Consider the following 27,955-nt stretch of genomic DNA (forward strand, 5'->3'; position numbering starts at 1 on the left):
CCAGACACATGTCAGTAAACTCAACAAAATATCAAAGTAATAGGGGAGTAATGTTTCCTTCCTAGTGAAAGAGGGTAATTTCGAAATTTCACAGCTAAATCCTGGTCTAATACAGTAAACGAAAGTGTGGTGATGTATACACAAATCCTCCACTGAGATATGTTATCATTTTCAGCAGCAATAACAGCCTGCACCGGTGTAGTTATCACATCCCTTTCCCTTTATCGTCACTTTCATCTCAAGTAATGTCACTCCTTTAAACATCTCTTTCAATGTTCACCATTTACATCTCCATTTGCTGTTCAGGTGCTTACTGTTTCCACATGTCATGAAAGTGGTTAATAAAACAATATCATCTCTTTCTATTCCCTCAACTCTTCCCTGGAAACAGAACCATGCTTAGAGCACGTTTATTTCTTAAGAATACACAAGTTGGGGTGCAAACTCAGAGTAAAAAAGGTGCAAACCCCATGAAGGATCTGGGAGCGCTCAGGAAGAACGCTCCGAAATATCGGCTTTAAAATGAGGATTTACATTTAAATTTAGTATGAAGAGATATGAAGAAAAATCGCTCCGCAATTAATGCAATCCCACAGCCACAAACGTATGGTAAGAGGGAGATTAGGTTCAGGGCACCTAAAAAAAATTAAAAATAAACTGTTAAGAGCGTCATCTAGATCTGTCGTCACTAGCATCTCCTTAACCAGTAGTCCCAGATACATTCAATTTACATAATGATGTTAAAGTTAAAATTATCACAAATGCTCCCAACTATCTTGCAATTAAACCCATTTTTTTTAAAGATTTTTCTTTCACAGACACTAAAATTAAGAGAAAAACTGCTAAAAGATTATTTTAATTCCGGACCTGTCATTTTCCGTGAGCTTGACGTTCCAATGTTAATATTATCTTAGCATAAAGACAAGATGGAAGATGGAGAGTGCTTCTGCTGAGTGAAGGCTATTTAGGTCTCTCAATCAGCACTCACTTGGGATATTGTGCAGTTAATGTCTAAAAGTGGTTTACTCATCATCATTATCATCACTGGAATTCTTGTGTAGTCCAAGATGAGTTGTGTCATCTTGATGAGATTAAGAAAATCACGATGTTTTTACTGCACTGCATATCTGTATAATAACCAATATCAATTAAAAAAAACTGCCATTTTTCTGCTTACCTTTAAAGCTGCTAAAGCATCTAAACCGGCAGAAATGCCATTAGTGAGAACAATGTGCCGGGAGTTTCTTTGACAATGAAATGTCAGTGGAGTCTGTTGTAGCTCACATGCCGGTATCAGCGCCCACCTGTGTCTAAGTATGTATCAGAACACCCTGGGGGTGAATGCATCGGATTCTACAAGGTACCACCACGTTCGAAGCACAATTGTGCACTGGCTGCTCTGCTGTGGGGCCCTGGTACTTCTCTAATAATCTACCCAGCATGTGTTTATCTTTGTTGGACCAGGTTGTGTGGAGGAGGCGGTCGGGAAAAGGAAGGCAGACAGAATCCTGCCAGCCTGCATGTGAGGAGCCCGCAAATCCAGAGGGACTGCTGGCTTTGTGTGACAGTGTGCTCACGTGTGTGTGTGTGTCTGAGAGACAGAAATGGCAGCAATACAGCCAACATGAGTTATGGTCTGACACACACACACACAGAGACACACACACACAAAACATTTAATTGCCAAAAAAAAAAAAAAGTCTCTCCCGAGCTCCATTGTGTCTAATGTGTTCAACGTTAATCTTACCCTTTAGGGACATTTGTTGTTGTGTTAATTACACACCACCAGGAGCCCTCATTAACACACATACAAATATGCACACGCACCAGCACACACACAAACACACAACGTACACAATTTAGGTGGAGCAAGTAGAAGCTTAGATTAAATACGGCAGTCCAATATGGGAGAAGCAAAGCTAATGAAGCATTTACAGGGAAAGGGGTCATCGGAGATTTGCCTAAGGTCAAACAGTCTCCCACACCTTTAATGAACAAATTCAGCCTCAGATGTAGAGAGGGACTTATGGGCCCAGAGTGGCCAGGGTGCCCTGCTTAGTCATCCACTACACCACTAGCTCATCACATCCTGCACATGCCTTTGCTTCCACCGGTGTGCAAGCTTTGGCTAAAGCCAGTAGAGGAAGGCAAACTGGAGTCCTCAAAAACAAACAATTAACCCCAGAGTATTTTCACTGCCCCTGTTCTCTGCCTGCCATCAGCGCTCATTACAGTCAGTGCAACCATTAAAACTAGAAATGCCGCCTTGCGATTGTTCGCCTCTGGCAACCACTAAAAGTTGCACTTTACACCCATGACTGTCCAGATAATTTTTAGTCAACATTTTGAATGAATTTAATAAACATATTAAACTTGTTTTTTTTTGTTCAATAACACCGATTCCTAACAGAATGCAAAACTGATGCCATGACAGTAGACTCTGCTTCAAATATAAATGCTGCTGTAAAATTCTTTATATGCAGCATATATAATCAATACAAAGGCACTCAATTTTAGTTTAATTAATAGAAACCCAAATATATAAAATGTCTTGCCTTATTATCTCATCATGTTAGACATTTGGGTGAAATGTTTTCATAATTAGCATATAAATTGTTGAGTTATGGGTAAATTGTGTTTTGTGGAGTCACAATGACCTTGATCTTTAGCCATTTAAATGAAATCGGTTCATCCTAGAGTTCCCAATCCCACTGTGGGCTCCTGATACATCTCGTTTACAAGAATTATATGGATGTGAGGTCGCAGTGACCTTTATCAAAGTTCATCCTTGAGTACAAATGAACAGTTGAACCAAATTTGAAGAAATTCCTCAAGGGACCCTCACGAGAATGAGGCAGACTCTTAAAAAAGAGGGAGAAAAAACACACACCAAAATCTACTATCTGTTTGTCTAACTCGCATTAAACTACTTTGGTAAGTACATAAGGAGAGTGTTGTGAAGCAAATTGTTTTTCTCTTTCATGGAGGGTGAAATACCCATTTTAGGGGCAGAATAATGGGCCACAAGGTGACTGGTATGCGCTTGTCTTCATATCGCATTCACCTAACAGTGGGACTTAATTACATTGGAGGGGAGGGCTTCACATATTCAATTATAGGTAGTCAATTACAGACACGGCTGTAGCAGATTTATAAAAGATATACATTTGCTTGGGAGAAATTGGCACTGATCGCTTGGGGCAGATAGCTGATAGGTGAAAGGAATGCGCCTTAGGAGAATTATATGTCCATTGGCACCAATCTACATGGGGATGAGTGTAAATGAACAACTGTGCAGTAAGGTTTTCTGCACAGTAATGCAGTGCAGTCCTGCATAATAGAATACATATGGCAAATTTTTGAACCCATCTGAGGGTTGGCTAGGAAATTGTCCCAACACTTTCAAGGTATGTAGGAGACATTTAACTCAGCGATACAGAGCTTTAGTCGCAAAGCGCAAATAAGAGGTAATAAGAGGTAAGCTGAAATTTCTGTATTCAACATGTTAGGTTAACAGAAAATATTATAATAAGAATTCAAATCATGGTAACAAGATGTGAAGAACGCAGAAGTGTAGACTGACTGGCTGGAAACATTTTCATCGCTTTTCTTAGAGCTCCATTTCAGCACAGCTGAACTTTAATAAAACAGCAATATATAGTAATATTCATGTTTGCAGCAGACATGAAATATCCAATGCATTTTGCTGCCTCGTGTGATTAAAATTAAAATCAAGGTGTATCAATCCTCTTAGGTTAATTTGTCTTACACAGTACGTCTGTGGTGTCTTTCCATCCTGGGGATGCTTGCGGCCTCAGAAAGGTTAATAAGCTGCTTTACCTCAGACAGAGCTGGATTGGAGGGGAGTTGGAAAGGTGATAAAAAAAAAGGGCCAAGAGAGCAGAAACAACTTAATGCAAATCCATGCAGTCAAAGTAATCTGCCACATCTTTAAAACCACCAGCTCTCCTACTTAATAGTCTCCAACTACAACTGGACCTTTACTTTCCATCCAGCAAAACATTTAAACGTGGCCTTGACATCAGTCGGTCCTCATCCTGCGATGAAAAACGGAGGTCAGAGGTCTGGGAAGAATTTGGAAATGATGAAACACTCACTGAAATACAATGTTTATTAGCCTGCCCACCCACTGTGGACTGAGTCGGTTCAACTGGGCTTTATTTGCATGAAAGTCTCAGTAAACAACATTCCCAAAACACCCTGGTATTATTTGTACAACTATGTAAACAGTGCACAATTGCTAATACTCATTTTGAATCAATGTTCAAATGTGCTTGATTTGCTGCAGTGTTACAGCTGGTTTCAGTGTGCTCACGTAAAGTGTAAAAGCAAAGGCAGCATTTCCACGACACTGTCTCTGTCCTGAACTGCTACTAATAGAGCTTCCTTCAACATGCATGTGTAGGTGGAGCAAAACTGCAATAAGGGTGAAACAGTACCAAAAGACACACAGTTTAACATGGCTAAAGTATGAGTATAGCCTCACAGCAGAAACCTTCTGACTCTGTGAATCCTGTGTTTGCTTACAGAGGCAAACGCCTGCACCAAAGGCAAAAAACAAGCAAGAAATAACACTGAAATAATGGTTGATGCTGAACATCCTTGCTCGGTCTTATGCACATTTATCACATTCCAGCTTTAGCTTTTTCCGCATTTTCAAACTGTGTAGCGGATGTTTAATGAAACACAGTCAAAAAGAGGCAACAAAGGAGGAGATAATCTATAAACGTTGCAGTTTAGAGAAAAAAATGATTCCCATTCAATGATTCTGCACTGCAACTTGTAATGTATTTATAATTTCATCTGCCATTAATAATAACTATATGGCTTGTTTAACACTTTCAATCATTATTTCAAAATTCATCTTTTTTTTTTATAAGGAGGCGTCAAGGGCACAAGAGTAACGAATAAAAAAGAAAAGAGGTAAAAAATAAAAAATTAAAATATGTTTGAGCCATATGCTTGTTAGATGAGCAAATTAATAACATGAACTTTAAAAAGTTTTCTTTAATTTATTAAGTTTTTTTCCCTGTTTTTGTTACACCTACTGAGAGCGTCAACTTTTAGGGACAGAGGGAGGAAACTTTGCCAAAGAGAGCCGAGTCTAAACCTAATGCTGTGATGGAAAACAGACAGAGACAAACATTCACACAGAAAATGAAACACAGAAATTTGTATGCTATGGATATAGTGGCAAGACAATGATAAGCGGAAAAAGAAGCAAGATACCGTCTTTAAGTTCAAGGGAGATGACAGGTAGTGAAAGATGGAGAGGAGCGCATAAAGGGATGGAGTGGGAGGATGGAGAAGTACAACCAAGAAAGGTAAAATAAATAAAAGAAAGGGTAAAAGCAAAGGCTAACTGTACCAATAAGTGTCTCCTGAAGGGAAACTGAGACAAGTTTAATGGAGAGTTTATGTGACTGGTGTGGAGAGGTGGTGCTCAGTCTTTACAAGACCAGAGAAAACACTCAACCTTTTCACTGAGCTGGATATACAAAAGTGTCTTAACATTAATTTGTGTATACACTACTGGAAAACATCCTTCCTGTCTGTCATTGTCACAGGTCGACCTATGCAACGATCATGGTCTTCATCAAAAACTTAAAAAGTGCAGGCTCGTTTGCTTTTTGTAGAACTTGTATTGATCCTGAATGCTAAAATGAAGTTACTTCAGTAATGAAAAATTCAAGACAACTATATCATACAAGATATTACATTAGCATATTCTGAAAACGGTTGTCTGGGACTAAAGCATCATTAGTCAGGATGTCTTACTGGTTTTTGACAGCAACATATTTTAACTAACTGCTACATCTGACAAAGCTCAATTCCATAGCTACGTAACAAAAAAGTTTTATTCCAGCGGTGCCAAGTTTGATATAGTTCCCTTAAGTGTCGCCGCTTTTAGTGTTTTGTTTTGTTTTTCAGGTGACTTTGGATCACAATCTGTAATCAGGACGGTCTGTCTACTTTACTCTCTCTCTCGCTTACCTCAACCTTTTCTATCTGTGCAGAAATTTACCGCACTCTGGCATGAGAAGTCATGATTGTTTATATTCAAGGAGGCACCATCTTGAACACGCAGGCCTCTGATTGTTTACTATCCTGCTTGTGACATCACGCTTGCTCTCTTCCCCCCAGCGATGCTCTGTCTCGTCTCTGTACCGTTCCAACCAGATTGGCTGTGGGAGTGTCACAGCCTGGCCCACTTGTAGTCACAAAGCAATTCCACCAAAGAGGTTCACAGACAAATTAAACTTAATGCCATGTAACAAACTCGGCAGGCTAGTCTGCACTGTCAGGCGTTGTGTTAGCTAGTGGAGAAACAGAGGTTTGTCTGCACCTTTTGATCTTTATCTACATGAAAATCAAGGCGGAGGTAGATCCACAGTGCGTTCAGACAGGTCAGAGTTAGACATGTGTACTAGCGCTCAGTCAGTATATAAATATATTAATCATATAAATATCACCCATACAGCATGCAGACAAGCCACTTCATATTATTAATGCTAATGAAAGCAACACTTAAGGCAAAACTTTAAAAACTTTTGAATTTCACTCAATGAAGTGCACACAGTGAGCAGTGAACACACATTACGGATTCCTTATAAAACTCACAGCTCGAGTACTCGTACTTCTGAGCTGGATTAGATATGCGCTCCATATTCTTCTGTTTGGGATCATGGGGGTGAGTTAATGAGGCTCCACTGGGGTTGTTCATGTGAAAAGCTCCGGTGACAGTGCTGACATTGTCATCTTTTTAAAGGCAAGTCCCATTGTTAATAAGCATCCTATCACTCAATTAGGAAGGCGCGCAGACGGGAGATTTACTGGACGAAACACGAGGGAGACGCAGAAACACATACAGCAACTTAATATACTGTTCCATTTGTTTAAAACTAAATGATGTTACATTAAAATAGATTAAAATTTTCTGACATGTTGGGGAAGCATGGTTGTTATTATGCATTACACACCTGCAAATACCATGTAAGGGTAACTGTGAGGGAGAGTGGCCAAGATATTCAGAGCCTCGATGTGCACTCACAGCCACAATAGTAAAGACGGCAAAACAAATGGAACTTTAACATTTAACTAAGGAGTTATGTTTATGACTGACAAATACAAGATGGCATTAAACATTTCTCTCATGTATTTATAGACTTTTGTCTCGCAATTTTCACTCTAGAAATATAGCTCGACAAAACAAACTTAGTTTGCCATCAAAAGGGAAAAGATGCTTGTGTGCTAAAAGCTACTTTGGCTGCTCCCTTGTCACAAGGGTACTGAGAAAATAAAGAAAAAGCTCAATAAAGGGGAATACTTAAAAATGTTGATGAGAAGATAAAGGCAAATTGATGGAAAGTATATACCTCTTAAGGTCCGCGGAGAATAAAAAAGATTAGAACGATAACAAGAAAGATTGACATATCCCAAATTTCCGTTAGCTGAGATTATCCGAGGGAGCGAGCATGAAGAAAAAGAAATAAAATATTTAGATGCATAAGGGATATTTATTTTTCAAGAGACAGCTTTTTGATGAACATTACAGTCTACCTGAAGGCACATAAAAGTTAGCTGGATGTAGACTTGGGAGGCTGTAAGCGGCAGGTATCAAAGAAAGCTAATATTCAGAGGGCTAAAGTTAAAGTGCACCATGATAGCCAGAATGGCTCTCATCTGAGAAGAGAAGATTAAAATCAGTGGGACATCACAGCAAGGCAATATGAAGTAGGAATGAGAGGAAATTTCTCTCTCGCTGACTCACTCTCTTACAAAGATGCACACACATAATATAGTCTCCTACAATAAACCAATTACTTGTCATTAATATTTAAGGGCCTAATTTCCATTCATATGTAATATATTAAAAATGTGCAGGGATGAGCAAAGAAAATGGCTGACCCACAGATATCCGCAGTGAGCTCACTGCCCCAAACAGAGAGAAATGAACATCGGGGTGTTTTGTGTTTTACTGAGACAAATGTCCCCTGCCTTCACCAGCAATTAATGGCCTTCCTATAAAATGTGGAAAATGGCACAATTTGAGGCGTTTCTTTTCCAAAACAGCCTCGTTTCAAGTAATAATGGACATTTAATCTGGAATGCATGATTGAGTGATTGAAATGTGAGGAAAGGTCTTGGGTAATCAAAACAATTCACCCAAAAGGGAAGTATCTCTCCACTCAGACACCGATGACAATTTACAAAATGAGTATGTGGTAAAATGCCAATTGAGATCTTGTTTGTGAGAGACTGGAGCTGTTAAACAATGAGGCTGAGAGTGAGAGTGGGTGTCTTTTTACCAGGCTGGCCCCGGCTCCAGATGGACACCATCATGTCCAAAGAGATGATTTCAGAAGAAAGCGGAGAAAGACGAGATAAGAAAGAAGAAAGAAAGAGATTTCTGGAGAAGAAAAGCACAGGATAAGGACACAGAGAAAGCTGCCTTGGCGAACAGTCCCTCCTCTCAATTAACACAATCAGAAATAAACAGCCGTGTACTCCAGGGAAGCATGGCAAACCATCAAGCTTGACTCCCAAACACTTTGACATAGAAAATATCAAAAGCTAATCATTGCACAAACGCTATCAATTCAAGGCAGACTGTCCCACAGTGGGCTACAATGTCTTCACTTGAGCTTAAACTCATTAGATTAACGCCCTTATTACATTGTGTGCAGCTGAAAAGGAAGAGCTTCAGCAATAGCCTAGGGATATGTTTTTTGAAAGAGCAACAAGCTTTTTCAAGGTTTTTATCACCGAGACATATTGTTAGTAAATGAATACCGCTTAACGGGATTAAAATAATTTGCGTAGCACTTGTTGCAACATTTGCTACTATGTTTTGTGAGCCAAAACTTCTGTGCAGTATAGTGAAGAAGCACTACAGAGGCTACTGGTCAGCAACAGTTTTCTTGTCTAAGAGGCTGCCGAGTGTCTGGTGAGGTGGCCGATCATGCGTGAGTGTGTTTGATCCGGTGGCCAGGTCAGCCCTGATGTTAACAGAGTTATTAGGGGACTTATTAGGAAGAGTCAGAGAGCCAGCTAAACCCCCCACTGATTCCATCATTACTGCCGTTGTGGCTGGGCCATTACCGCCCTGCTGCTGGGGCTTTGTAGCAGGGATTGAGAATCAGCTGGTGTGCACACCACATTGGCTCAGTAGGGGAGAGCATGTGTGTGGGGCAGAGCTGTGGGGATGGAGGTAAAGGGTGTCAAAGTGGGGAAAACTCTTGAAGGATTTGATCTAATTTATTGTTATGAGGGGCAGGATGACTGCAGCCACCACTTGTAGTCAGGTTTAATCCAAGTTCAGTGCTGACCTTTACACTGAAACTTCAGGTTGGTGCGGTGAAAATATGTGTACCTTAGATAGATCCCTTAACACCACTTTTTCTTTGTGTGTGTTTGATTTTGTTTCCTTTTTAAATTTACAAATAATTTCCGAACAACATCGTTTCACAAAGTTCTGCGATAGATTGGCGAGCTGATCAGGGTGTGCGCCGCCTGTCACTCTATGATAGCTCGGATAGGCTTTATATATATTCCTCTCTGCAACTTATATATGACACATAAGGAATATACAGTCCATGTTGGGATTTCAGTTGTTGTCGAGTAATCTCCTTTCTTTCTCCGTGTTGTTTCTGCTGAGAAGCCCCCCAGACATCACCATTACAAAGTGGCACATGCCCTTTGTCCATCACCAATTGATGTGGGCAATGGAGGAAACATTTTGGAATAAAGGGGGTGTGAAGTTTGCCAACATCAATCTTGTTTCAAATTGAACCGCAAAGTTCCAGCTGAATGAATTGCCTTTCAAATGCAGGAGGCCATGGCTACACGCATTCAATCCCAGAGTGAATCTGATTTGATCCCAAGAGCCGTACAAAGGCGCAACACACTGATTGATAAAGCGAACTGAGGGGAGATGAGAGTAAAAGAAAAAAAGAGAGCCAAGTCAATGGAGAAGAGTGTAAAGTAAAGGGGAAAAGCCGATACAGCCAAGTAAAGGCAGAGAAGATTGAATAAGACAAAAGACAAATAGCAAAAGGGTAAAAAACTATCTGAATGCAAAATAAGATAATTCTACAACTGAGTCCAAGTTGTTCTACAGAGACCAAGCGGTGTATCATACACGATTACTTGGGTGGTTATCATAGAAAACCGAGATTTCTATGATAACAGATTTGTTCAGCTCTTTGTGGGGGTGGTAACAATTGTCTGATCACAAACTGCAAAATGGTGCCAAAGGTGAAAACTATGGCAGGACATCAGTGTCCACAGTTGTAACACATTTTCAACATGCTGCATTCTTCCAAGAGTAAAACAGAATAAAGCACAGCTAGGCTGATACAATCGGGACGAATGCTCTTCCCTTTATAGAAGCCACAGAGGCGTATTCCACTTACAGCAGAAATGTGAATTAACACCAACTCGTTCAATAAATAAACTATGGATAAAACAGCTGGATTGTGTTGCTGTAACAGTAACAGCCTTAAACCATTACATTAGTGTACATTTGATTGACGATACCTTGAGTTAAAGTTTTCTTTCATTTTCTTTTTTTTGGAGGGAGGGATGATTCCTTTGAAGGTCTTTTTCTCTATTTCTGCTGCACTTATTCTTTGTAATCTTACAAAGTTACTGAAACTTGTAACCACAACAATGCATCACTGGAGAGCACTGATTTAACAAGTGTTGTATATTTCCATATATATTATATACTATGTGCTTCAAAAGCATTACAATAGCTACTTTTGGCTGCTGTTAGCCCCCCTCATGTTTGATTTTTACACCGTATACCTTTCAGGATGTAGCCCCAACGGGCATTATTCAGAACATTACAATAACTATTTAAAATGCTTTTTTTTTTCATAACTACATCCTGGTTTAATCTTGACCACATCCATTTAATGGGCATGGCTGGTTGAATGTAACTGCCATGTGTGCAATACAACCTATTTATGTTTTTTACATCCAAATGAGGAAAAAATAAATAAATAATTAAGACTTAGTCAGTTACCCATCTTTGGCCTCAAAGACCCAGAGTAGTGACTTACGTTTTAAGTTTTCAATCAAGTTGAAAAACCATATTATAATAAATGACAAAGAAAAAAATAGCCACTTTAAAAGACTGAAGCCAGGCTTGAAATCCCTCCTGATTATCATTTCCTTTTCTTGGTAAAACTCATTAAACAGTAAGACTCATAAAAGCAGCAGGGGAGATGACAGTCTTGCATTCTCAGTTGTTTTAGAGGCCTCTGAGCGCAATAAGCATCTGAAAATTGGGGGCTGTTAAAGTGATTCTTTTTTTTTTCTTTTACTGCCAAAGTGTTGTTCTTCAACAATGCAAGTAACAAGCAAGAATCCCAAGAAACGTGGAGATAACAGAAGCCTTTTTTGCACCATTTTCTGAGGGCAGCTCTGCAGGGAAGGCATTTACACCTGCTTGCCTCATCTTTCACGATACACTAGGCCCCCAAAGTGTGCTTTACTTATAAATATCCACATCTTGTGGCAAAGATGGAGGTACCACAAAAAAGCAAAGAAAAAACAACAAGTGTGCATGTGTGTGTGTGTTATTTAAAAAAAAAAAAAACAGGGATATTGTCTGGGCAATATCCCAGACAAATGAAGTCGGTTTTCACTAGTGACTTGTTTGTCAAATCAGCACAAAGGATTTATGGTCCGCAGCTACAATGAGAGGTTACACTGAGAGTACAAGACCTCAGAAATTAATCTTGCAAGTGCTGGTCACGACACCTGAAACTCCCCCCACCCCCCAAAACTCCTTTAAACTTCACCATTCTCAGTTAAACAACTGGACTTGAGATAGAGGAAAACTTTACACCAATATAGGTCAAATTTAAACCCAAAAAAGACACGATTTTTTCTTCTTCTTTTTTGAGATAAAATATTTCATTTTTAAGCACGCTTATCCTCAGATTGAACTGAATGAATCATGAAACACGGAGAAGAGGAAAACAAATGAACTACTATCTCATTTTAGTAAAATCCTATCTAGCACCTTTTCTGCAATACGATCTACATCAAAGCCCTTCGCATTGACTTTCAACTTCACTGTAGGGAAGGAGGGGGGGTGGAAGATATACAACATTAAACAGCATTTTTCATTCATGAGCAAATCATGTTCTGTTTCAACAATAGAGGAAAAAGAGCTGATTCAGTGAAGCCGCTGCAGGGGTAATTGATAGGGATCCAGCAAAGGTAACTCCCGGGGGAAATGCTGGATCATGAATTCCTACCCTGCCAGCGGGAACAAGGACTATCTATAGACGTTTTTTTTAATCCCCAGTGGGCGAGAAAGTGGCTTTAATAAAGAATTTAAAAGGACATTTAAAGCTGAATTAAAGCCATGTGTCTGTGAAACTAAAAAAAAGGTTAAGTTATAATTTATTTTAAGAATCAATCGGAAATTTTTTTACTGCACTCTCCAAGCTGATTTACACTTAATATGAACACTTTCTTCCTCAATAACAACTCATTAATCTAATAAAAGAAAAAGTAAATAACTATTAACTGCAGAAAAAAAGGGTTTCACTGCAATTACTTGAACAGCGTTACAGAGTACATGTTAAAAAATATAGTGCCTGGCAGATATCCCTTCGTGAAAGATGAGAAGGGAGTGGCATGACTGTTAGGCCTATCCCTGTCACTTCATTAAGCTTTGCAATAACTGTTCTTTGCAGCCCACATTCTCCTTCCATCTGTATTATGCTGGTAAATCACCTTATGGCAGCCAAGGGAAAATTGCTATTTATTTCACAGTACAAAAAAGAGATGACTCTCGTTTGTAGACCTGGAGGCTATGAGAAAGACAGAGCAAGAAGCTGCTGCCAGGCTGACTAGTGTCCAAACAGATGGTGGGTATAAGAGAAAAGTTGGAGGATTCTGTATAGTTATGTCCACACATGCTGACAGAGCTCCGATTTGACTGTTCTGCGCTTGACAGGACTCTGACTTCTCCCCTCCCACTGCTGCTAGAATTAGAGGGGCGTGCTGCACACACATAAATACACATGCACACACTCACTGTCAAAGAAGTGGAAAACACTCAAATTGTCATGGGAGGAATACATCAAGTGCCTTCACACACATACACACGCACACTCGTCCATATAAAAACAAACTTGCTCTGCACTGCTTGTGTTGTTCATCAGCAAGTTAGGTAGCCTGGTTGTGTATCTGAGAAACAAACTGGCCGGGACAAGTAAATTCCCAGAGCTTCTTTCACCAAAGCCTTCTCGTCTTCCCTGATGGAAGATTGGTCTACTGGACTGGAAAAGGCAAGAACCAAACCAAGCATGGCTGCTCTTGATTCACACATATATGTACAAGCTCGAGTTTGTGCACGTCCACACGCACAAAAATAAAAACCACTGATCTGAAACTACTCAGTGGGTACAAACAACAAATACAAAAAGGAGCTACTTGGCATTTTAACTTCCTCATAGACACATAAACACAGTGAAACACAAGCATTGGTATTCCTAACTGGCATAGAGATTTGAACTGAGACCAAACAGAAACAGTGGCAAAATTTCTTGGTGTCGAGACAATTACGTTTTAAGTGAGAAAAGATGCTAAAGGAAGCATATGTCTGTTGATTAATTAAGGATGGGGTGGAGAAAGATGACGCCTCCTTACCTTTGCTCTGTGAGGAGAAGCAGAGGGAAAGCTGAGCAAATAGGTCAGGATTCTCAAACTTCTCTTCTTTGACTTTGATCCAGAAGCAATTCTCTGCCATTTCCTGAGGCACTATCTGCAATGACACAAGGATTCCATTATCACCACAATCAGAAACCGTCATTCCACCAAGCTGCCACTCAAAAGTTCTTCTCACTGGAGATGGAGTTTGTGAGTGTTTTTTCTGTGTGCGGCCACACACATGCCCTTGAGTGGCATCTTTAGCATCTGAGTGGCAAACAAGACAAACAAGGAATAACCAAACAGCAACAGGAGAATGTGAGGCATACATTAATTTTTGTATATGACGAGAAACTGCATGAACATAGCCATGCTAAATTTTACCCGAGTGAACAGACACAAAAACCAGCGTCATAGGAATCACAAGACTGCTTAGTAAAGACGAAAATGGAGGCGTGTAAAGGAAGATCAAGACATGAACACATCTAATTACTGTAGTTATGTATCATCAATATCTATACCATTTGCCTACTTCTGCTGTACACTGTATTAAGTGCTATAATGAGACCTCCTAAAAGGACTACTTCTGTGGCTTTTTGTCAAACACTTGAATTTGCACTTGACCCAGTGCAAAGCTGCCAATAACCATCTTCAAAAACACAGTCATTTCACACTGAAAGATGTCTAAGTAACACTCATGCAACACAGACCAATCTCCATCTAGCACTGGTCCATTACTCTCAATGCCATATAGTAACAGTAATAAGTATAACAGTGTTGCGAGTCAATCATGAGCTTGTTTTGGTGTCCAGGATAGATAACCTCTGTGCTCTTATTTACTCTTATTCGACCCACATATACAAACATAACACACACAAACACACACGTGCCTAAAATAGGTTTGTTTGTTTTTGTTTAGTTTTTTTAATTGCCTATGCCTATAACAGCTGTTTCACAAAAATTACAAATTATTGTAGCAAGAAAAAGAATTTTACTGAAATAAATATGTAAATATTAAAAATGACTTAAAAAAAATCTAAGGGTGTTAGCTTTCCAAGTGTTTAGAATGTGCAATTTATAATTTGCACAATTGCGTGTGACCAATGGGGACACACACAGCGTAGTAGCAATTTTAGGGTTGGCATTTGACTGTCCATAACATGAAAAGCAGAAAAACACACAGGGATCTCATGAATTTGATCAAAGGGTGGCTATCACTTTTGTGTGACAGTCATTGACACGCCTGGCCCTTTGGAACTCGGTGCTATTAATAAAAAGGAAGTACTAATCAAAGCACATCGAAATTCCAGAAGTGACTACTTTAATTACAACTATATTAAGGTTAGGACATGTATATCTGCCAATACACACTATGCAGAGTGCAAGTCTGTGAAGTCACAGATTTCAGACTGCACACTTTTTTCTTGTTTTTTTAAACCGACAGAAATAAAAGCAACAGAAAAATATTTAACCAAATACCTAACAAACTAAAAGGTTTCGTCTACATGAAAGTAGCACAACAAAACAGCTTATGCTTTAGAATTTTTTTCTGCTCCTACTTTGTGCTATTAAGTCAAGGTAATGACATGAAACAATCTAACCACAGTCCATCTCTCTTTTAAGTGAGGTCCTGAATTGCAGGTAAACAAAGCACCAAAGACACTATAAAAGCTTGAGAATTAGTCACATATTTTTTCAAGACTAAATACAAAGGTATTTTGAGGTAAATCGCATAAAATGTTTTTATATATACAGAATATATAAATAAATAAATAAAGTGTTACCATTTTAAATTGGCTTAAAGGAAAACTGAATGAATCAGAACTTATTTTCCTAATATTTTGTTTAACATTTGGCCTGAAAGTGATTCTTGGCTTTACACTATTGGACCTGAGCAGAGCGAAACAAAAATTACATCTTTATGCTTGTGAGAAAGCACTTACTGCAATTTAATGATTTAATTTTGAGCTTAAATATGAGCTACCTCAATGTGCTCTCTACATCTCATCCATTGAATCTCCACCTTATCGTGGTGAAGGTGTTTGTGTGTCGAAGTGATCCCAGGAGCTATGTTAGTGGGGCTTATGCTGGTTGCGTAGCCCAAGGCAAAGTGGTCAAATCTGTAGCTACTGAAACTAGCTCTTAAAACTTCCATCATCTCTCTGGTAGGAAAGGAGCCTGAACTAATGAGTGATGTTGAGCGATACCAGGTAGATATAGTAGGTATCATCTCAACACATGGCTTAAGATCTAGAACCAGACTCCTTGAGAGAGCCTGGAAGGGATTCTGGCAAACCATCAGTAACTGAGGAGGGAAAGTGATGCTCTACTCATACTGTGTACAGTGAGGATGGGACGCCACTGACTTCAACCAAGGATGTAATCTGGAGTTAGAAAGAATACATCTTCATAGAGAAGCAATAAGTGGATGACTTGTCCATCACTGGAAGTGAGATCACTGACAGTTCAATAACTCCTAGATGACAGGTCCCTTGGGATGGATGAAATTCACCCTGACTACCTTACGGCTCTAGATGTTGTGAGATTCTCTTGTTTAATGTGCCTCTGTAGGGTCGCATGGAAATGTGGGCTACTGGAGAGAAAAGTCTGTCTGTTGGTCGAGTCTCATGGAAACGAACAATGAGTACTGGAATGCTGGACCTCTTTTGAACATTCAAGGCTACATGGGAGTTTGCCGAACAAGTCTGTAAGTGCTTTGTGGACTTGGAACAGGCATTCAACCGTATTCCTTAGGGGAACCTGTGTGGACTCGTTCAGGATTCTGGTCCTCTATCCAGTCCCTGTGCAGCAGTAATAAGACCTGTACAGGACTTTGACTGATAAATTTTCTACTGGCATTTTCTGCCCCTCAGACTCGGATAAGTAAAAGAAGATGGATGGATGGATGGATGGATGGATGGATGGTAGGTAGCTGCTCAACATTTTCTTAAAACTAAAAGACGATACTTTTGTTGGACATGTATCGTCTAATACAGGGAAGGTTTGAAATTATGAAAAAATGTCCTTCCCCTTTCTTTTTTATACAACCAAATCATTCCTAGTACTCCTATACTTCTGCCTGCTGCACACAGCGAAGACAGACGACTCATGTCCCACTTAATCGACACAAGAGACACAGATTGTTTTTCCTCAGGTGGTTATGAATTTCATTTGCATCACAAAACTACATTTCCTGTGGAGGCAAGGTTAATGCTCCTGCACATTAACCTGTTTCTGTACACTTCAGAGACAACGGTCATTTGTGCTACACTGCATGCACACAAATCATATAACACAACCGAACCACATAGATATTTCACAGGAAAATGACTAATCACATTTAAAATATCAAGGCAAAAACAAACACACAGGACTGCCTTCTATTAAGAAACAAACTGCTGTTTCCCCGACTGTTTACACAATGGGTATGACATCCCATTATTATTAATCTTACTTACCGTTCAGGAACCTCCTACACAGAGTCAAACATTAGCATATTTGCCATTTTAAAGAATTCTCAAGGTGACCAATAATTCAAACCCAGAACACCACCTCAGTGCTTTTTAGTGCGGTGCAATCACTGTTGACTTGCATTTTCACATTGTCGCTTTATGCCTTTGGTGGCATGTGGTTGGATAAATAATTGAGGATAAGAAAAATGTGCATGACCTGTTGAAGCATTGTAAAATAATAAGCACATGAATAGATACCGTCAACAGCCTTCATAATCATTTTTTAAGTGGCTTGATTCTACAAAATCATTGCACTTCTAGCATTATGTCAAGTAAACTAGTCTGATATTTTGTTTGCAGTCAGTAATTTCAGAATAAAACACAAGGTCACATAAGTATCAGTAAAGAACCATTAAAATAATCCTGAGAACTCCTGGGGCAATGGATAAATTATCTATGGCAAAATACAATCCTATTGAAATTATATTCAAATGTGATGGAAAATTACACAACCAAGTCTCCATTCAATTATGCTAAGAACGTGCAAATCCAAGGACATTTGAGCAGTGAAAACTGTTTACTGTTAAATCCTTTGAAATGGGTGCTGAGTATGGAGCACTGTGGCCTATGGCTGAACGGATGTTTGACTAGATTAGAAACAGATTTAAATAAAGGTTTCTTTTAGTTTGAACCTTCAACTTTACACTTTATCACCTTGTAAACCTACAATATCAAGAAGCTTCTAATGCCAGTCCAAATTGTTTGAAAAAAAATGCTTGTAAATAATGTGAAAATTAGGTAATGGAAAAACAAAAATTAGTGTGTAACATTGCATCCTTACACTCTTAAGTAACTAAAACTATAAGGGAACATAAGAATATCTACTGCAACCAATGACTGCTCAGACTGCTATACCTTGCTCCAGTTGACCCTCTTCATGACAGTTTCAGGCTTGTAGGTCTTCTTGGGCTCCAGCCCATAAGGCAGCTTAACAACAGGAAATCCAGGAGGTGGTGGAGGTCCTGGTGGGCCTCCAAACGGGGGTGGAGGCCCACAACCAGGTGGTGGCGGGGGAGGGGGTGGTCCACCACCTGGTGGTGGAGGAGGAGGTGGTGGCGGAATGCAAGCATGGCCAGGTGGTGGTGGAGGAGGTGGAGGAGGTGGAGGAACACCACCAGGTGGGGGAGGAGGAGGTGGAGGTGGTGGTGGAACTCCAGCACCTCCTGGAAGTGGTGGAGGTGGTGCTCCAGTTGCAGTAAGGCCTGCAGCAATCTGCAAATACAGAACACAGATGTCAACAATGGCCCACATATTCATTTAAACTCCTTTTGATTGGATTGAAACTGATGTTCCTAATACACAAAAGCTACAAGGACAGTAAAGAGGTCTCCGTGTCCTATGTGTGCAAACCACTAATCTTGCTTTTATTGATAACCTGCTCTACAAACTCAGCCACATCTACCTCCTTTAATCGAATGCATCCGTTTTATATCCTTGAAACTTGCTACTAGCTTTGACTGTGGGCAAATATTATGCTGTTAGTGTGAACAGTCAACCACTGTTGTGTTAAAAGTCAAGAATTATAAGGTCAAGTGGGAGCAAATTCACTAGACAAATAAAGGTCATATATTTACCTGTTCTGTAAATTTTCTAAGAAGTTATGTCTAACTGGCATATCTCTGGAAATTAGCGAACTTTTGCTATCAGCCCTGTAAGGATCGTTTCCTTTGCACGCCACTCCCTATATGTCATTCATTCAAAGCATTTTCCGGCCCCTTTATGATCTCTACATTTCTACATTGTTATGTTTCAGACTAATTTTAAGATGGATTCAGGTCATTTTTCTCTCATCAATCAATACTAAACAATATTTCAAGCAACAAAGTAACAACAGTTGTATTTTATAGATTATGTTTCAGTCAAATATATAAATATTCCATTTGCAGATTCTTCAGTTAGAATTTGGTTAACATTCTGGTGGCAGCAATAAGAACCTTAAGTCTTTAAGCTTTTTAGAGTTTCTTCTTCTCTTTATGACAATACTGCTCAGGCACAACTAGGTATGATGGGGGGGTGTCAAAGAACAGCAATGTTCATGCCTCTCTAGAGTTGCACTATTATAGTTAAATGCAGCTATAGTTAAATTTGTGTTTAGCTTTAACAGAGCATTTGCTTCGCATTTTGTGATAATTATTCAGGTAGTGGCAAACTTCCAGTGGACTGTCATGTGCCTTTTAGCATCCATCTGGCCACTCTTCCGTAAATGCCTGATTGGTGGAGTGTTGTACCAATGATTGCCCTGTAAAAGATGTTGGGGAACAGAATGTCTCCAAAAGATGGATCTCAACAGCAACCCCTAAGTTCTAGGTTGCATGTCTAACAACAACCATTTATCCACAATTAATCAGTTTGGCTGGGCTGCCAGACCTAGAAAGACTGTTGGTGGTTCATTCATTTGAGAATGATGGTAGCTACCATGTTCTTGGGCAGTTTTACTACCACACAAAATTTATTGCATCGTTATACTTATCTGTGCATAGTCACGAACCCTATATGCTTTATGCCTTGGTTTTCAGTCTGTGACCATTATCTATGAGGCCTTATACAGAAAGATTCCAGGTGTTCTTATTTTGAAAGCTCACTTGCCGCTAACCAGCTAGTCCCAGTCTTCCCAACTCCCTATTAGCCAGTTGACAAAGGTGCAGTAGTAGCAGTCTTCAATACCAATCCCTCCCCAAAATGTCTCATGTCTTAAACTTGGATGTACTCCAACTAAACTGTCTTGGACTGCTACCGATGATCTACTTCAAGATAAAGGGGTACTCCAAAAGGAACCTGCTGCATGGGGATAACTGGTTTGTGTGCTGCCATGCTGAGCTGACAAGGACTGAAGTGCAGAGGAAGGCCTTATGTGTTTGGAAAACAGTCCTCTCATTGGAGATAATTAATAATAAAGTTTATATTTGTAAATTGTACGTTTTTATTCCAGCCTAATAAATCAACAAAACACCAAAAATCTGTAATTGCTTGATATATACCAAAAATAAATTATGCAAATACAGTAAGTACACCCTAGCTCTGACAGGGTTTGATTTTCAGAGCTGATTAGATGTCTGCTCTTACCAAATAGGATTTCCACTTGCACTTTTCATTTCTAAAACCAATTCCGTACTATTTAAATTTTCCCTACTCACTTGATTGTGTGCTTAAAATGCAATTGGCTTCATATTTAAAGACATTACATATTGTTTCATTACATAATAGCATTGGCGGATTGTTTATTAGAGACGGAATTAAAAAGGTGTTCTGCCTGGAGTTTTTTTCACACAGATTGCCCAGAGCCTCTCAGTAAAATCTACATCCAATGATTACATGTCTGTCAATCTCAAACCCTCTGTGGCCCGTTTTCTCTTTTAAGATTAATATGAGAGAATGGAAGCAAATTAGCTGCTAAATTAGAGTGCCGCTGTTTCCATACTGAGGGGCCCTCCGAGTATCTATCTCTCTATCCACCTCCCTGTTCTACCCTATAATAATAAGCCCAGTGTTCCATGGAACTCTTGGGATCCCATACCACTGCCGCCGGCATATTCTTCCTCGGGTATCAAAATAAACACTCTCAAAAAGTTGTACAGCGAATAAATGCTTGTACGTCTTTTACCTTAAAGGAAATAAGGTAATTCTTGTGTTGCAATTATCAAGGTCACACATGATTTGCATGCAGTGTATACAAAATATACAAACCCAAAGTACATATATATATATATATATATATGAACTAGTAAATATGTTGTATGTGCAAAAACCATGATTACTTACTAAAATACAGTTTAAATTCACTTTTACTTCAGATCTAATATGTGTATTTGGCAGCATATTTTATTAAAATATACTGTGCTGGCAAATGATCCTTTTTTTATTGATGTTACTCTACCAGAGCCCATCTGGAGCTCTGTGTAAAGTAGACAACCAATCTAATACAAAATCTAACCCATCCAAATGGATTCATACTCTTCTGAACTCAAAGGGGAGGTCAGCGTGACAGGTAATTAACTCTGAATGCTATGTGATTAAATCTTTGCCCAATCTCATCTCTGATAAAGAAATTCAATCACAAGTGTTTACTTATGAAAATTACATTAAACAAGCAAGCAATGTGTGCGGCTGAAAACAGCTATAGAGATTTTCAACGTTCAATTGATATATTCTCTCGCTCTTCCACACACACTTTCACACATGCAGTATACATAGCACATTATTTGTTGCTGATTAGTGAAGTCAAGAGGCAATAGAGTACATAATTCATTTATATCTCAAAAAAAGTATTTTCGTGAACTTTTTTTGTGAAGTTCACAAACGTTCTATGCAATATGTGCTATATAATACAAAAGGCAAGCATGCAGAGAGAAAACATGAGACAAAAGATCAGTCCAACAATCAAAGTTTTCTCCAAAAACAGATTTAAAGCACCACAAATCAATGACATTAAAATGCACTTGGATTTGTCGGTGATTAAACGTGAGATTATGTCAAGGGCCACACATGCAACGGGGACACCCACCTTGGCTTCAGATTCCCTGATGAGTCTCTGAGCCTCTTTGAGCTTGTCATTTTCAATAGTTAACTGTGCAGATACAACACACACGCACAAACACACACCACAGATACACATCATGGGAACACATACATTACAAGAGGCACAGAGGGCAACAAAGAGGCACAAATGGGGGTGGGTTAGATTGACAGGGAACAGGAAGACTAGTACAATAGAGCAGGTACAGTACTCACACCAAACACAATCAAGCCAGAAAAACAACAAGGACGTCCTTCACACAGTTAATGACAATGGCAGTACAATGTTATATTCCCATTTTGTCTGAACAAGCTATTTGATGTGCAAAAGGCAAAGTAGAGTGTACTGTACTTTTACACTGAAAACAACATCTAATCTTTCTTCAAAAGAACGCCGGCATGGAGCAATGACTGCATGAAAGGAACAAGGCGCAGCATCACTGACAGTTGGTGTACCTTCAAAAACCTAATTCTATTTCAATTTTTTCTCATTCTGGCATCACAAAATAGATTTCAACCCAGCACTCTTAGATGTGTGATGGGCATTGATTTTACTGTGCAGCCTTTGTTTTAGAAATGTACCGATTTTGCTTTGATATTTCACTCCGGGCAACTTTGCCAAAAGAAAGAAGATAGGAATATATTCCAAAGTAACAAAAATTTCGTGTTTTTATGGAGTTATTCCCACAGAACATTCCTTACTATGAACTGTAGAAAACTAAATATTGAATGTGTATAATGGAAGAGAAGATGGAAACTTTTCAGCTGCGTATCTTAAGAAGAGTTTTTCATTTTGAAAGAATTTTGTATAATGGTAGTGAAGTGCAATATTCAAAGCAAAGAGAAATGCTACTTTATAGTTCAACCAGAGGGATTAAAAGTTCGCAGCTATGAGATATCTAAGTTTTAAAGAACAAGATTTTCAGCAGGTATCGCTTCCCCTGCTTTTTGAGAGAACCAGATAGTTAAAATAAAAACGTGTAAGAATGTAATGATGTACGACAGATGTGAATACTCTAAATTTAACCGTCTATGCTTGGTTAAACGCAAAGGCACACATATTTACTACACTGAAACTTCTGCAGGCATTATCAGTTTAGAAGAATTCTATAATCAGTCAAGGTAGACGGGAGCTTGGCAGTAAAAGGCAGGGAAAGTAGTCTACTACACCTCCAGTTGCTCTCGGGGCCATGCTGGGTCAGCTACAAGATCCCCAGGTTGTTAAAACCTATTAATGGGATGGCACCGAGTTTTCCAGTCTACCACTGCAGTGCTACATTATTCATCAAATCCGGAGCCAGTTCAGTGAATATCTTCGCTTTTTGCCTTGAATGGTTCCATGCTAAGGTGTGGGGAAAAGGTGGATGAATTGCACTTTGTTGTGATTTCGAAGTCCTTCTCCTAATGTTTACAAGCAGAATTTCCACTCAACTCAATTGGGAGATAATCAAACAGACACATCAAACAGGCTGCTTGTTACAATGCCAAAGTTTCTGAAGAAACACTCTCATTAAATGTGCTGGTTCACAAACAAGGTGAAGAGAAGCAACTCAGGCATGCGTGTGTTTTAATATCTGACAAGAATTCAGTGTAGGAGATGAAAGGTTAGCGTTAGCTCCCACTTCATTCATATTCAGTAAAACGGCAGTAATCGCACAGCTGCTTTGATGGGCAAGCTGAATGCGTGTCCTCACACCGATTTAAAGGTTCTGCGCACTCACAGTTAATGACTTTTCTACGGCACTAGTATCGTGTCAAACACGGAATAGGAAAAAACATTCTTACAGACCGGTCTTCCTGAAGTAACAGAATCTCATCTGTCTGAGAGGATTACATTGTTGTTTGAGTTCTTACTATAGACCCAGTATTTTTTGTCATTTTCTGAAAATAGGTATAGCAAGTCCAGATTCCTTTTACAAATACGGTACAGTATATAGTGTAGTTATGTTAGGCTGAATTGGGAATAATCTAAAGTTCTTAAAGCAACACTCTGGTAATTTCTGCCAAACAAATTACATGTTTCCCTGTCGAGGTTAATGTCTGCAGCTCTCCAGCAGTAGCTGTTCTTTGAGGGAGCATTCAGACAAACAGAGAAAGAGAGAGTTTGACTCTCCGGGGCTTCTCTGCTGTATGCTACGTGTTAATGCACCATAGCCAGCTAGTCTTCAAAAGACACAGACCTGCTATGGGAAGATGAGGGAAAGGTGTGTTATAGTGCAGAAAACACATTGTTAAAAGCTCCAACGAGGGAATTAGGGCAGGTAAAGGTAACACAACCTGATGCACACAAAGACTGAGCAAGGCAAAAAAAGAAAAAGGCTGAGCAGGGGAGGTGGCGATTATGGACTGATTAACATGGGCTTGCAGTGCTTAAGAAAGGAGTGATGAGTGATGAACTAGTTTGGGCACAATGAAAAGCCCCAAAAAAATTCAGCCTGTTTGAGGTACCTGTTATATGACCAAACCCATGAACAAACAGCATGGATTTATAGATGCTCAGTGGATACAGGCACAGAAGAGATTTGTCCTTTTAGATGTCACAGGTAAAAACACGTCCTGTTATTGATCAGATACTTATTAAATACTAAGGTATGCAGATGTTTACTACAGTACGCTCTCTATGGTACAAACTGAACTTACAAGGTTTGACTTATCAGGACATAATAAAGGATTACATATTTCTTACAAGGTCTTAAAATTAAGTAAATACAACCTGAAATAAACAGCAACTGTCTCATTATTATTAAAATTAAGCCAAAATGCAGAAGTCATGTGTGAGAAACAAAGTAAACCCTATAATTCAAAGGCATGCAAAACTCCTCTTAGCAGCAATAACTTCCAAATGTCTTAAAGCAGTCATTTTCTGGATGACTTTATCAGTTCCTGTTGTGGAGGAATTCTAGCATCCTCGTCTTTACCAAGTTGTTTCGGTTTATTGATGTTTGCAGGCATTCATTTATACACAGCTCTCTTAAGGTCCTGCCACATCTTTTCATTCAGGTTGAGGTCTGGACCTTGACTGGGCCATTGCAATACTTTGATACTTTTCTTTCAACAGCCATTTTGTTGTTGCTGCTGTGCTTGGGATCATTTTCCTGTTGTGTGTCCTAGTTTTAGCCAAGCTTTAGCTGCTGGACAGATGGCCTCATATTTGAATGTAAAATACGTTTGTATACAGAGGAGTTCATGGTCTACTCAATAACTGTTAGGTGCCAGGGTCCTAGTTCTGCAAAACAAACCTGCCTGAAAATCATCACCCTTCCTCCACTGTTCTTGACAGTTGGTATGACGTGCTTGTGCTGCTATGCTGTGTTTAATTTCCCCTAATGTGGCGCTGTGCATTATCCCCACTTTGGTTTCATCCATCCAAAGGACACGGTTTCATAAGTCTTATGGTTTGGTCATATGCAGCTTTGCTAACCCAAGCCATGCTGCCATGTTGTTTTTGGAGAAAAGAGGCTTCCTCCAGCCAACCCTATCAAACAAGCTGTAATTGTTTAGTCCTTTTCTAACTCTTATCTCATGAACTTTAACATTTAACATGTTAACTGAAGCCTGCAGAGTGTGAGATACATAGCTTGTAGGTGTTTTGCAGCTTCTCTTGCATTGCACAGTCAGACTCTGTGGTGAATTGGCAGGCAAGTCCACTCCTGGGAAGACTAAATGTTTTCCACTTGTAAATACTCTTTCCCACTGTAGAATGATGGACTACAGTGGGACCATTTGGACAGGTACTTATGACCCTTTCCTCATTGATGAGCAGCAACAATTGCTTATTCTGAGATCACTGCTGATATCTTTCCTCCTTTGCATTGCATTAGCCCACACCTGTATCATCCAGTTGTGCAAATTGTCACGAATTGCTTTTAAAGAGGTGCTCACACATGCTGATGATCAGTTAATCAAGTGCATTTGATTAGCAGCACCTGACTGCTACTTACCCTCTTAATTCCCAGAACTAGAAGGGTGCACTTGGTTTTTCACACATTGCTTCTGTTATATTTGGCTAAAATTTTGTTAAATAAATAACAATATTTCATGTTTTGTTGTTCATCTGAGCTTGAACTAAAGTGATTTTAGAACATACTAGGGATGATAAAAGTTAATTATAAATATGTAAAACTCTTTCTTTTTCTCAGGGCTGTGCATACTTGCACACACACCTACATTTCTGTTAAACTGTCAGATGTAATGCGTTAATGTTGCATTTTTTATGTCTCACTTTAACACCTCAGAGGTTACAAGTGCAGGTAAGAAGTGGCGACACACCCTGTAGGCGTATGAAGCGCAGAAGTGAGATCTACACACAAATTGAATCCGAAGGAGAAAACGGCTACATAACTTTGGCTATGAAAACAGCTTAAGTTCATTCTGCATAACAGTATTTTTCTAGACTGACGTGAGATGTGAAAGGGTCTGAGCTGTGAAAGTGATTCCTGGACCACATATGCAGGTGCAGTTTATCAGTTGGTAAGTACCAACATAAGCCACAAGATATGAATGTTTGAAAGAAAAAGCAATCTCTGGTACGGATGTAGCTATACCATCTTTCAATGCTGGTTTATATTAAATTCCCTAAGCAGGGAGGCAAACTGCCTTTTTGTCCCAAGGTAGTACTAAAGTGTTTGAAATTGGGTTAAGGGGGAAATAGCAGTCATTTTCTGTATTCAAAATGGAAGGTTTTGCCTGGGAAGAAATGATGTGGAGGCCAAGAAAAAGAAATGCAATCGATGTCTGTGATGATAGAATTTCATAGGAAAAGCTTCAATAGAGCAATTCGTCCATATAAAGAGATACAACTTAAGAAGGAGATTGACCCCTTATTAAATCAAATGTTCTTGCATGGGTGATAACTCCCACTTACAGTAGCTTTGCATCTGTAAGTGGGGTGGAAAGGTATCTGGATAAAAACAAAACTTTCTTTTAGTGGCGCCATTACTTTTCTGTGCTACGATTTTAGGACAAACACATTTATTCGCACATTCTTAGTCTTTCATTTTAAAAACAGGAAAGTTTTGGACAACGGAGCTTCACCTATCTTTGTTTTCTTGTTTTTTGGGGAAAGATACAATATAAAGATCTCTGGGGAATGCAACATTGTTCCGTAGAGTAAAAGGATTTCTTCATGGATTTACCTGGGACTCCAGGGCTTGGATCTTCCCCTCCAACTCTTTGATTTTTTCTTCCTTCTTTTGAGACTCGGCTTGGGCCTCCTGCCGTGCACTGAACTCTTCATCAAACTGCAACAAGAAATACTAAGATGTCTATGTGCAGAACACATATACAAAGATGTAAACACACAGGCACAGAGGTTGGTGAGCGGCAGGGCGTCTCCAGAGATTGGCCACAGGGCATGTCAACAGACACCAAAACACGCCATCTTACACTCTCTGGACAATTTCTATTCATAGGCCCCGTGTCCCTAGAGCCCTGTTGTCCTCTGTCTTTGTTTCAGGCCTGGCTTTCACGTATGTTGATGGTTCTAACCTTTGCAGAAACTATGCCGTGTCGTTACAATGATTTCACTACCCCAGTAGGGTGCCCGGTACGATGGTGGGGCATGATTCTTAAGGAAAAAAACATTCCCAGGACCCCCACTGGGGTGTTGTCAGCCTGTGATAATGTTTCTCCATAAAATAAAATTTATTACTAAAAATATGATGCTGAAAGAAAGGTTTTGAATTTTATTTCTCTCTAAAAATACAAACCATCAATCAAGCCAGTAATTGAATGATACCACAACTAATTTAAAATACAGTAAGAGGCTCATAAAGCATCAGCTTAAAATGCAGAACTGTAACATCAGAGTCTGCATATAACTTAACTCTACCCTGGCACTGTGCACAAATAAGTATACATCAGAACATCTGCATTGATTCTTGTAATGCTGATACGGATCATGTACCGTCACAGCCAGGTATTGATCAGGGCATGGAAAATCAATAGCTTGTCTGGGAGCTCGGAGGAAGAAAAAACTTTCCTGATGGGAGCTGACCAACCGAGGGGCGCTGCTGGAGTGATTAATGTCTCACCTTTTTGGAGAACTCTGTTGCCTTCTGCTCACTCTCTTCAACTTTGGCTTTATCCACAAGCTGATCTGCAAGAGAAGTTGGCCACGGTCAAAAGATAATTCAGATGCATCTTTGGGTGTGCCTTACAGGCTCGTAATGTGAGATCTGCAATATTGTTTTAAAAGTACATAAAAGCTAGGGATTGTTTTTTTTGTTCTTTGTTTT

At 39.4% G+C, this 27,955-nt stretch overlaps 1 protein-coding gene across 5 annotated transcripts in view; it reads right to left on the reverse strand.

Moving 5' to 3' along the window:
- The window catches only part of diaph2 (diaphanous-related formin 2), a 346,148-nt gene that overhangs the window by 197,034 nt on the left and 121,159 nt on the right, over nt 1-27,955 (reverse strand). For all 5 annotated transcript variants that reach the window (XM_039620259.1, XM_039620258.1, XM_039620260.1 and 2 more), the window contains 4 exons: nt 27,752-27,816; nt 26,855-26,959; nt 18,063-18,419; nt 13,696-13,810 (listed from right to left, as the gene is read on the reverse strand). In XM_039620259.1, coding sequence (XP_039476193.1) covers nt 13,696-13,810; nt 18,063-18,419; nt 26,855-26,959; nt 27,752-27,816 — 642 coding nt within the window. The remainder of the gene's footprint in view (nt 1-13,695; nt 13,811-18,062; nt 18,420-26,854; nt 26,960-27,751; nt 27,817-27,955) is intronic.

This window comes from Oreochromis aureus, linkage group 2 (genome assembly GCF_013358895.1).
Source record: "Oreochromis aureus strain Israel breed Guangdong linkage group 2, ZZ_aureus, whole genome shotgun sequence".
Lineage (NCBI taxonomy): Eukaryota > Metazoa > Chordata > Actinopteri > Cichliformes > Cichlidae > Oreochromis > Oreochromis aureus.